General features: G+C 33.8%; 1 protein-coding gene across 1 annotated transcript; it reads right to left on the reverse strand.

Annotated features, from left to right (window-relative positions):
- Window positions 1-550: 550 nt before the first annotated feature.
- On the reverse strand, window positions 551-5,245 carry LOC114746902 (subtilisin-like protease Glyma18g48580). Its single transcript, XM_028935180.1, has 11 exons — window positions 5,153-5,245; window positions 4,866-4,975; window positions 4,116-4,213; window positions 3,834-3,998; window positions 3,605-3,728; window positions 2,741-3,290; window positions 2,133-2,227; window positions 1,768-2,028; window positions 1,549-1,663; window positions 1,245-1,458; window positions 551-1,153 (listed from the first exon to the last, which is right to left on the reverse strand). The coding sequence occupies exons 1-11, from the start codon at window positions 5,243-5,245 to the stop codon at window positions 594-596; spliced, it is 2,385 nt and encodes a 794-aa protein (XP_028791013.1). The 3' UTR covers window positions 551-593.
- Between the last annotated feature and the right edge of the window lie 8,029 nt (window positions 5,246-13,274).

A 13,274-nucleotide genomic window follows, 5' to 3' on the forward strand; every position in this document is an offset into this window, starting at 1 on the left:
AAGAGCTTTGCCTTTTACAACATGTGAATACTACGATATATGTTGTACATAGGCATTGTATTCTACATTAACGACTAATTTTTATAATGTTATCATCGGTATATCAATATATATGATGAAACTTATTATGTTATAAATCATGAGCTGCGTGACTTCAACGCGCACACACTTCAGATAATATAATAATTTCCCAATTATAATACAGTCTTATTCATTTGCAACTCAAGTTTTGTTCCCCAAGGTCTCCACTTCTGCAACTCAGTTTTAGATGTTGAATGAAGGTTTCATGTCAAATTTTTGGTAAGATTTCATACGGAAATATTATAATTATTGTGCGCTCATCCATTTTCTCTGGAAAAGTAACAAATTTTTCAAGACTGATCTCGAGGAGCTACCAAAAATAGATAAAATATAAAATATAAAATCAGAAGTTGAGAAAGTTGCAAGAGTAACTCTCGAGTAGACTGATCGCTTTATTATTGTAAGAAGACATAGATGAGTACATCCACACACATCTGAGCACACACTAATTAAAACTACTACCTCTCACAAACTATTACACAAACAAAGGGGATTATTGGTAACACTGAAATCTACATAGCCATTTTCTCATGTTGAGGGATTACTATAGGACTTCTCACTCTGTGCTTGCCATCAGTCCATGTCAACTCTCCAAATGAAGGCTCTGAAGTTTTGGCTGAACGTGTTGCCTGCAAAATAACCATATAGCTCTTCTTCTGGTTTGTCCTCTGAAAGGTTAAAGTTGTTGGAAGAACAACAACCTTAAATCCTCTTGGGGCTTTAATATTTACAGTATATGTGCTTGGAGGCCCAACATTTGTTACTGTACGAGTAACATTGACAGGTTTCACACCCAGAAAAGGCAATGTGATGGTAGGATAGTTGAAATCTTGTAGTCTGTAAGACCTTGGACATTTGTATGGCCTATTATAATTGATGGCTTCAATTATTCTTTCCTCGTAAAAAGAGAAGCATAACAAGTTGAGGTAATCGGAAGTTTTGAGATCATAAACAAGTCCAGGGTCAATTGCAAGGTTGGGTTTCACGTATCCTGTGCCATAATGAAATGGAGTTGCTATGCTACTATCTTGTTCATCCTTAATCGGTCTATTGGTGTTGTCCAGAGTGCTTGCTATAACAACATATAGTTTTTTATACTTGTTAGAGAAAGAGAGAAATCAGATTGTGAACATGGCAACAGATTGTAAATGTATGTCATGTACCTGTGGTCATGATTGCAGACTTGATCATTGCAGGACTCCAATTAGGATGGCGATTTTTAACAAGACCAGCAATGCCAGAAACATGAGGACATGCCATGGAAGTTCCGGTTTGAACAGTATAGTTAAAGCGACGTTGATCTGAATCTAGGTTGTTGGGACTTGCAGCAAATGAATAAGCAGCAATTATAGCCTGACCTGGTGCAGCTACATCGGGCTATGAAAATTAAAAAGAAAAAGAAGTTAAGAATTACAATATGTAATTGATGACGGGGGGAGTTGATTAGACGGTGTGAGAATGGACAACCTTGAGGATTGAGGGCAGAATTAAGTTGGGTCCCCTTGATGAGAATGCAGAAATCATTGGAGCTGGCCTCATTGGTATAAATGTTTTTGCATTATTCATGAATGCAAGGGGGTTCCTGCAATATATGCATATATAGAAATGTAGCACTTTCACCAAAATTATTTTCAGAGCAATCCCAAAAGGATTGGCGGATGAGAAAGGTGTATAATAAGTACTTACTTGTTTTTGTCGAAATACGATTCGCTTGTTTGGTTACTCATCTTCTCACCTGCATCTTGAGGAAGATTGGAGGTGTCAACAGGCTGAACATCAGCTGTACGTGTGTTCAACTCCTTATCATTTCGTAAAATCATTTGCAATGCGCCTACACGCTTTGCTTCTTGGCCCTTGTCCACAGGCAATAGACTCCTTCCTCTTCGGCATATTAATATGCGACCCTTAACTTTGTTAGGATCGAGGGTTCCAGTTTTGCAAAGCTGACTGGAATAATATTCGCACTTTAATTAGGATCAAGCTAGTGGGGAGGGAAACATTTGACAGTTTAACAAGCAGAGAGCATCGTGAATTGTGGAATTCATTCTTACGCATCTTGAAATGTTGCATTAGGAAGCCTGGCATTCCCAGCAACGACCACAGGAATTAACCTCTGAGATGTCGAGTTTATGGCAAGACTTGTGCCCTGATTACACCCATGGACAGATCATTTTACTGATGGAAAACTAACAAAATCAATATATAATTAGTATTGGGTTAAATCCAATCCAAGTCCCTATACATTTAGGGGTGTTTGAGAATCCTCAAAATTGCTCGAAAAAAATTACTTTTATGCAAAGTAAGACAAAACTCTTGTTACAAACTTATTTCAAACTCCGTAGAATCACTTCTTAAAAGTTATTCCAAACACCCCTTTAACGAGTTTTGGTTATGGTTCATATGCTTTTTTGTGGTTGTTTCTCGTCCCTATACTTCATACAATCCAAAATGTTGGTCCCTATAATTTCACGATAACTTGAACCCGAGCTTAACAGTGTTAACTTCGTTGATGCAGCATTAACACCATTTAGTAGGCTACCACAGACTGACGCAGCTCAGGTATAGGAACTAGAACTAAAACTCGTTGAAAGTACAAGATCAGAGCCAAAACTGGTTAAAAGCATTAGACTTATGTGCTTAAAAGAGAAGTGCTACGAACCTGAATGATTTGGCCATTACCAAGGGTAATATTATTGCTGAATTCCCTGTCTATGGAGCCAGCAGCAACAGTGAAGATCCAAGGCGCTACATTGCCCACAGTATGAGGTCGTGGTCCGTTATTTCCAGCAGAGGCAACGACTAGGATTCCCCTGGAAACTGCATGGAAGGATCCTATGAATATCCCATTGGTCAACATGTCATTAATATCAGGCACGACACTCCGACCAATTGAAACGGAGATAATATCAACGCCGTCGTCGATGGCTCGATCAAATGCACGAAGCATGTCTTCATCAGTGCACTCTTTAGCACTATGAGTACTCCAGCAAACCTTGTACACTGCTAGACGAGCTCTGGGAGATCCTCCCTTGGCTGTTCCATTGCCGTTGTTCAGAACGCTGACGTTTCGCACGAAGTTGCCACCTGCTGTCGACAAAGTGTGGGTCCCATGCCCCACCACGTCACGAGCGGTGACTTCACTTCTAGGGCCAAGGCTCCCATGTTTTATCTCAAAGCTTTGATAGAACGTTTTTGCTCCAATCAGCTTCCTATTTCATGCACATAGATATCTCAACCTTCTAGTTTTGTTCAGCTTAGACTTTACACATTATAATGTCATATTTTAATTATGGTTAAATGTCTTTTTTGTCTCGAAAGTATTCACGAAATTTTTTTTTGAGCTCAATGATGCCCCAAAAATGTAATTAAACAAAGAAGCAATTTAGTCCTTTCCGTTAAAGAACTTCCGAAGCACACTGAGTAACAAAATAAACTTGCGCGTACCCAGAGCTCATCCGCAATACTTCCAGGTAAAAATATCCCTAAACTCTTTTGATTATAAAAATTCAAGTCTTGATGGAACCTGTTGCAAAGAGTTCTGTTGGGACCAGACAGACTGTAAAGCTCGCATTTTGATCCTCCACGCCACTTCTTAGGAACGGGACCGTAGCCATCATCCCGGAAGCTTTTGGATTCTGGCCAAACACCTATATATATCCAATGAAACAATTCAGTGTATGAGGATGAAAAAAGAATATTAATCTTGTTGCAAATGTTTACAGATTTATACAAACTTTGATAGCTTTAGTTACCGGTGTCAAGACTGCCAATAATCACATTTTGACCAAATCTTCCTTTGACCCAAGCTGAGTCAGCTCTGACTCTTCCATTTCTTTCTTGTCCTAGAAACCCCCATGACCTGGTTGTATGCAACTCATGCGATTTGCCCAAGAACACCGACACTACTCTTGGATTTTCTGCGTCCATTTCCCAACCATTTTGCGTCAATCATCGCTATCAACATTTAATTTATAATATAAAATATAGAATTTACTTAAATTTATGATAGACATATAAGGGTGCGAGTCTCTCACTTCTGATCTCTGCTGCCTGATCATCTTCTAGTAATGCAGCAAAGCCATTGATGTGTCGGTTATATGAGTAATAGATGGCTTCTTTGGCCTTTCCACGGCTGCCAAATCAAACGTGTAACTACTCACGTAAGTACTGTAAACATAGGATTCTTTGAAGAAAGAGGAAGGTTAATTATACCATTCAAAAGAATTGAGTTAGAGGTTGCTTTGAAATAAGAGAGTAAGGATCCAAAAAGGTAGCCACGTAACAACCCATTAAGGAAAACAAGGGATGGGGGGTGGAGAATGAATAATAAAACAATTTTAAACACATTTTAGTTGTAATAATATTACTTGTTTCTCTTTATTGGAAAAACATGGGCAGGATCTGTCGGTTGCACCTTTTTTGTCATCCTTGACCCTAATTTTGCTTTTATTCTCTGCTTTTTAAATTAAATCTTATAACCAAAATTAGATATTTTGGAGTGATTCCCCGGGGGGGGGGATTTACATTCATGTGACACATGACTTATACAATACAACTCCTAATGTCCCAATTACTCCCTCTATTTTTTATCATAATTAACCTGTTATATATTTACCTTATATACATAGATATAGAAAGAAAAATACTTAAAATTACTAAAAAATAAAAAATTTCTCATAATTCTTTACAATTACCTACAACGATTTAAGGGGGAAAACACAGAAGAAAAAGAGAGAGGGTATAATTGAAGATGGGTCACAAAGATCCATGAAACATGCATGTACCTTCCTAAGACGGGGGCAAGCAAATCGTGATGAGAATTTGTGGCAGCCTCCATATCAGCAGAGGAAGGCTTTGGACCATGAGAATGTGATCCCAAGTATACAATGTACGACTGCAAGATGAAATTAAGGTGGTTGACGACCACCACGACGACAAGAATAATACTACTATTAACTACTACCTCTGGTTCTAGATATGAGGATTTAGTTTGTAGTACAATTTATTCTACAAATTATATTTTACATTTAGGACTAGAGGTAGTAATTACGAGCAAATGATGCCAGCTTACCTGTTTAACGGCATAGGCAGGTTGCTGCAGCTGTACGAAGCAGCAGAGCAGAAATGACGAAAGAAGAAGGTGAAGCACAGTTGAGCCTCTCATTTTGCTTCAACTGAATGTGCGAGAATGGCGACTCTAACTCGCCTCTTTATATAAATCCATTCTCACGTGTTTTGTGGACGAATTTGACTTTTTTCTTCTTCTTCTCTTCTTCTTTTTTCCCTGTTGTTTAAAAAAAAAAAAAAGTAAACAAACTTGGCCTATCGCGACTTTGATTCAATTATTCCCATAATCTTGTCGGCATGTATTATATCTCTAATGTAACGATGGAGTGGAGCTTGAGTGTGAATTTCTTGAAAGTTTTACGAGATGGAACTAAAAGATCACCAAAGACAATTTCCTAGTTAACTTTACAATTAAGAGCAAATTAAGAATGTCAATATAAAATACGTAGAATAGACATAGATGTAGCTTTTATATTTTTATTACTCGCACACTTTTGACTAGACTATATTCTTTCCAGTCGATAGAAGAAAATTTTATGGAGTTATTCAATATAGAATATAAAAAGATACATGGAATTATAGATTCATAAGAATGAACAGTGCGATTTTATCATAAGTTTTGTGTCAAAAACATGAAAATAAATTATTATATAATTTTTTAGAAAGTCAAGGGCTTCACTGTGAATATGGATGGTTCCAACGTAAATTTTGTCTTTGTTAGGGCCTTCACTTTGAATATGCCCCGTTTACAAGCCTTAATTACCTCATCGATTCAATCTTTTTTTTTTCCCCCACTCTATACCGTGTCGCTTGCTAGCAATGCAAAGTTCAGCTAAAATTGTTTCATTAACAATCAGTCTTGATCATGCATTAGTATAGGGTGACGTTGAACTATTTTTGAAACACTATGAGCTACATTACGCCTAGCGACAGTTTAATATATCAATTGTTTCTCGACAAAAAATTTTCGGAGGCAAAATTGCTCTTTAACCTCCCTTTTTACCAATTGCATACTGTCGGGTTTTTTTTTTATTTATAGAAAAGAAAGTTTCATGAGTTTGATCTTTGACACTTAGTAAACTAAGTCAGGTAGGTCTTAAGGTTCAAAGAATATACATTTATAGCAGTAACGATTTAAAACGTGGAAGGGGAAAAGGGAAAGAGAGGAGGAGGGAGATTAGATATTGAGAGGATTAGAGAAAAGATAGAGTACTCAAAGGGAAGGAAAATTAATATGTAGTTATTTTTGAAGCAAGATGTATAAATTTGATGTGTTTAGGTCTATTTATGGTTTTAATCCTAACCCAAACATCAAAGCAAATATTCTAGAATAATCTAAAAGGTAATAACAATAATAATAATAAACAAAAATAATACAATAATTAACATATTCAAATATTCTCCGTCTTCTTTTTTTCTGATTTCATCAAATAGTTATAATCCTTTGCTAATTAGATCCGCACAATAACAAAGTATGAGTTGCCTTCTCATGGATTGGACCAAAAATTATCTGTATTATTATTATTATTATTATTATTATTATTATTATTATTATTGTCGTTCTAAGAAGTGGAATCCAAATTTCTTTCGTTTGCTTTTCCAAATGAACATGTCATTGGTCATTCATAGTGCGTTATAAAGTATAATGCTCCTTTCTCAAAAGAAAAGCAAATTCTCCAAATGACTGTCCATACGCATAAAACAACATTTGATATCATTAGCTGCCTTCCATGTTCATGATCTATAAACCAAATAACGTGAATTAATTAATTCTTATAAACTTCATATTACGCGCGCGCGCGCGTATGATATTGTAGGAAGTGATATGCATATGAAGAAGGTAGATCTAGAGATACCCCATTTCATGAATCTTTATATTATCTCCAAATTGAAGAAGTTTAATTTTACCAATAAAAGTTGGTCTAATTAATAGAAATTTGGTCCATAACCCGTAATATTGCAGGTTCAAATTCCATTATTGATGTGAGTATTTTATTGATATGGGATATACAGATACATAAAAAAAAAATTGCTCTTTAAATTCCAAGGCAGATATACTCTGGTCCTGATGATCACCTAGCACCAACTTACCTAGCCTTTTGTTATAAAAAATGTGAAGATGCTTGTTATTTTTACTTGGTCTCAAAGTAAATGCTATTTTCATGATTAACAAAAAAAAGAGAAAATTATAATGAGGTCCCAAACAAGGAAAACAATTGAAAAACAAATCCCAGAAGTTGTTATTTTCACTATAGAACTTGTCATTATAGGGTGTTAAGGTTATTATTGAGACTTTTTGGTGATTATTTCTCTTCTGTAGAACTTAATTGTAATTCTTCCAAAAAAAAAAAGGTAACACTGCTTGTGACTATCATTATGATTTATGATGTTATGCATCGATCGTCATTGCAATTATTGCCAACTAATTATTCATGTGACTATTTTATTCATTTCCTTCCCATAAAGCTGTTATGTTCTTCAACTTTTTCATTAATTAATTGAAAGATAATATTTTTGCTATACGCCTCACCTTATTGTCTCTTCTTTTACGGCCTTTCTATTTGCTTAATTGCTTTCCTTTTTCTTAGACTATTTTTCTTTAAATAAATGTGCTTCACTACAAATCTTTATTAAAGCAGCCATTATAACAAATTTGCCGTACTTAAACCAAATATTTAAATAAATCTACTGCTCTTCTTTTAAGATGAAAGAAATTCGGTCACACTATTAAGATAGTTTGAAAAGTCTAACCAAAATACTTAAAATTTTTAATAAGACTGTTATATTATTAAAAGGAAAATGACACATGAACTTAAAAAAGTCAAAATGGTCACTTGAATTTGTAAAATCCCAATTTAGTCACAAATGATCAATTTGACTTTTATAAATTTGCTGAAATGACTATATTGTCCTTTATTTTGTTTATTGTTTTTTTAAAAACCAAATGCTCCCACTAGCTGGCCGGTCGCCAAAGCTCTGGTGCCACTGGCGGCCACCGGAGCTTAGGTGACCACCATCACCGGAGCTCCAGCGGCCCTGCCAATTGGTCACCTGAGCTCCGGCGGCCAGCAATAATATTTTTGAAAATTTTTACAACTTCGATAAAATGGTTAACAGCTTTTGTAACATTATTAACAAGTTCGGTATAGTAATTAACAATAGGTTTTCTAGAAAATTTAAAAAGTAGTATTTTCATAACTTCAATAATGCCATTAATAAGTTTTGTAGCTCTATTAACAACTTCGATATAGTATTTAACAATAGGTTTTCTAGAAGATTCAAAAAAATGATACTTTTACAACTATAGTAACTATTTTTTTTGAAAATTTTTACAACTTCAGCAAAACGATTAACAAATTTAATAACGTTATTAACAATTTCAATGGTCCAGACGGCTTGTCAACTTTTGCTTTTGTCGAAAGGGTTGAAGCTTTGAGCATGTAATCATTTTGAGTGTGTGAACTAGTTAGTCATTTTGAGGATAAAATCATTATTTTTTTTGTGTGAAATATACACATTAAAAATGAATTATATAAAATAATTATATGTATCATATGTACATCTCACAATTAGTTTAATTTTATTATTTTTTAAATACTGATTAGATCCTCATTTTTAGTAATAATTGTGCCTTCTTTCAAGCTAACTAGTGAGTTTTATGTTTCAATTATTTAGGTTAATATTCTTACCTATTTTATCATTACTTGTAAATACTATCCCTGATCCTGAATATAAGAAGTAGTTTGTAGTATTTAGAAGCGAAGGTAGTATTTGATATTGATTTATCTCATAGTTCTTATTGTGGTTTTTGTCTTCATTTAGTGTTATATTACTTTTTCATAGGGCCTTGGAGAAGATTAGATGGATATAAATGAAGGAAATAATTTACGAAAAGAAGAAAACATAGTTTAAGGCACCCGCTATGGTGGGTATACTAAAGCTTTAATGTAAAAATTAGGGGCACAACCATCATGTAATGACCGTTCTTCTAGAACCAAATTAAATCAAATCAAATAATTTAGCTGAAAGATGAAGCATGATAGAAAAGAGGAAACATTAAAAATTATGAAACTACTATCATGGTTAAAAAGAATAAACTTATATTACCAGCAATATCAATCATTAACTTGAGTCTTGGACTTTTGAAGTCCAGAAATAACTGTTGACCATCAGCTCAATCAAATCTCATACTTTCAAACATACAAACTTATAAATCTTTTTAAAATAAGTTAGGAAGCTCCATTAATCAAAAGACAACATTTATAAAAGAGTGTCACATGCCAGTCTTAGAGACCTCTGGCCTTCTGACAGCATTCCCAGTAATTAGCAAATCAAAAGTATTAGTTTACAAAATTAGAGTGAATGAGCCCTACATGGTAATATATAATAAATCAGCACATAAAATAACATGAGGGAAGCTATACAAGCTATAGTAGTATACTAAACCTCCAGAGCCTTCCCTAATGGACCAACACCACAACTATCACCTGAAAATATTAGAAACCATGAGGTGAGATAAAAGTCTTAGTAGCTAATTTTTCAACTCATCATACTTACTAACATGTGCTCATGAGGTGTCACGTGGGATAGTTATCAAATCTCAAAAGATATAGATATCAATGGATTTATAAAAATGTATGTAAGGATATTCTCAATTATACAAACCCTCACTATGGGGGCTAATATACAAGCCACATTAGTTTATCCCTCATTATGGGAGATTAATCAGACATATGGGCCTATCCCTCACTCCAGGAGATGAATAAGGAGCCACAAGGGCCTATCCCCACTATGGGGGACGAAGGAAGCCAACCAATGTGCATAAATGACGGTCTTACCACGTGATAGAACAGGACCCAACTCAAAATTCAAATAACAACCAATCAATCACAATATAACTAGAAATATGTCAATCTTTTCTCAACATAATCCATGAGATATAAATCATATGTTAAATATTTCTTTCAAACTTCTTAATCACAATTCCAAAATATTCCACAAAACAATTTTCGTAGCCTAAAAGGTATAACATATATCATTAAATTTCAAATAACATATCATTGTTCAAAATAGCAAAAATACTCACAAACAATATATTAGCAAATATAATAAGTGGAAAGTGGTTATCTTTCGCCAAAGCGATAAAAAAGATCACCACAAGGTCAACCTTGTACTCAAATTGATAACTAGTCCACACAATTAATATAATCACATATTAATATAAGCTATTTAATTAATTAACTACGCTTATATATATATATTTGTTGAGGTTTCTAAATTTTCAAAACTCTCAAAGCCCAAAATTAAAAATTTTTAGCCCTAACTTATAATTTTCTAACAACTAAATTACTCATTTACATCCTTCAAATACTTTAATAAAAGAAATTTTTTCAAAATTATAAAATCTGAAATTATTATATTTTAAATTCGAAAACCTCATTTCAAATTTAAACTTTCAAACTAAACCACCAAAAAATTCTATAGTACCTCAAATATATACTTGCTTTGTATCTTAGACCCAAAAGTTTTTTTCTAAGTAGCACAAAATCATTCTCATTATATAGATATAAATAAGTAGAATAACTTTAATAAAGTGAGTTCAAAAAAAAAAAAGAAATTGTTTTGCTTAACAAAAATATCTGTAAAGTTAAACTATATACTGAAAAGAGAGGAAGATGTTCCATGAAGAAGAAGAACAAAGAAGACGAGACGGGGGCCGAAGAGGCGTTATATAAGGAGATTAGAGCAAACTACCCTAATGGGCCTAAGGCCCAAACTTGCAGATATACCCTTTTCTTTTCCTCTTTTCTCTTTTATAAATCATTTCAATTCTAATTATCTCTTTTTTTAATACCTAATATTTATATTATTTTATAATCTCTTTCATTTTTATAAATCATATTTTAGGTAAAACTCTCTTTACCCAATTAATTATAAAGTAAAATTATATTTACTATAAAACAATTCTTCTTTCTAAATATTTAAATCTTGAGACTAAAAACTAGGATGTTACACATCATGGCTTTGAAAGCTTTAATCTTAATCATAGAGTGATTTAAATTGAAAATTTGAGACTTCAAAAAAGGGGGTTTCTAAGCATTGAAAACATTTTGGGAAAAAATTGGAGTTGATTTGTGCGTAAACAAAAAGCATTATTAGACGACTAAATGCCGAACTTTAGTTCGAATTATCAAATTCGACCAATTAAACTTTTGGTCAAATTGAAATATTATGAAAAAGCTTTAAATTCAAACTACGTTACGTCTTTGTAAAATTCCACTTGGAAGCCAGATTTATTGTGAAGATGCTTCTGTCTAATTTCAATTGAACTTAACTTCATCTTGTCACTCGAATGGATTTGTTGGCATGCTCTCTGCGAATTTGACTCAACTTACGTTTGACCGTATTTTAACACTACAACGAAGTCCTCTTGATTCACTTATACAATTGCCATTTCTTCATTCCTAAACTCTTGAACTCAGGAATGAGATTGATTTCTCTTGTTCAAGAGAGTGCAAAAACTTAGGTGTGAGGAAATTTAATGTATCTCTATATTTCAAAGCTTCATGTGCATATTCTTAAGCTTTTGACACTTTAATTGGACTCAATTGATTTAGTTGTGCCTAATTATGTCCAAGGGGATTCTAGGAATTTTATTGCTTAATTATTGAATTTTAATTCCTAACTATTTTTGTCTTAGAAATATATAATATTACATTGCCGCAATTTCTTGTGCAAGTGATATTAGCACAGTTGGTGGCTAATGCAGCCTTTATCAATTGGTCAAAAAGAAGTGATTGAGTTTCCTTTCCTTCCACTCTTTTCTGTCGTCGACTTGGGTTGTTTTTTTGGGGACATTCTCTGTCATCATCTCTTCCATTCTGAAATCTCCGTTTGTGACGGCATGTCCTCTCTGATCTCCATTATCATCATCTTCTCTCACTTTTTCTCTTCATCTTCTTCTCCATCATTTTCTTCATTCTTCCTCTGTCCGCGGTCTTCACACACCAAATTCACCTCAAAACTCCATATATGCACCGCTCTTCTCCTTGGAACTTCGTTTAACATGCCTGGGAATATTCTGGATTGTTGAGTAATTTCTCAAGTGTTAGAGTTGCCATGGCCATTGACATTGAGTTTGTGACGCTTGATGGAGCTGAATGCGCAGCTGAATTCCTTCAACTTCTAGGAGTGGAGCACGGCCGCAGTTCATAAGCTTCAAAAGGGGGAGTTAGTTTCTTTAATTCATTCCATCTTGTTTCAGATTTATGATTCTGTTTCTTAGGTTGGGTAAGTTCAATTGTAATTCTGAAATTAGAAATGCTCGGCTTAATATTTATTAGATGAGAATGAATTTTCGTAATTGAAATTTAGAATATGTGGCCTTTGTGCCGTGAATTTGAATAATATTTTTTTGAATGAATTGGATTGCTTACCCATGCCAGCCATGGTATTGCATTATATTGATGATTAAGTAAGGACTAGCCTACAAATATGATTCTTGATTCACTCAGTAATGTATAATGATGTTAGTTAGACAATGTTTGTTGGCTATTTCACTTTAAGTAATAACAACTTTAACATGTAAGTGATAACTATTATTTTGAAAAGTTAAGTTGGGTTTTAAAGTGTCAGTGCTAATTTAGAGACCAATGACTGTTTCACTTTAAATAATAACAACTTCAATTATATGAAACGACAATAAAACTTTAATTAGCAGCATAACTGCGTTTATGGGAGAATAACACAAGTAAAGTTATCATCGCTCAAGGTTTTTTTTTTTGGGTGAAATTTATTGTTAAAGTTTTTGTTGTCATTTTATATAATCAAAATTGTTATTTCTTAAAGTGAAGTAACCATTAATCTTCAAATCATCTTTGACATTTGAAACTTCAAAATACTAACGAATTTTTTTTTGGTGCTACATATAGGTATTCTTTTATTATAGACAATCATATTTAAGGCACTATCAAACATTAAATGTGGATATTTCTCCCAGTGGGGATTTGAATAGACTGGCAATGAATGGGCTAGATTATAAAATGGGCTGAGACTATGAACCAGACATTAATGGGCCAAAAGAGATGATAATTGGGCTTGTGCAAGGTGGACTGATATGGTACAAG

The sequence above is a fragment of the Neltuma alba genome, unplaced genomic scaffold, assembly GCF_004799145.2.
Source record: "Neltuma alba isolate B1F8T4 unplaced genomic scaffold, ASM479914v2 tig00005136_pilon, whole genome shotgun sequence".
Taxonomy (NCBI): domain Eukaryota; kingdom Viridiplantae; phylum Streptophyta; class Magnoliopsida; order Fabales; family Fabaceae; genus Neltuma; species Neltuma alba.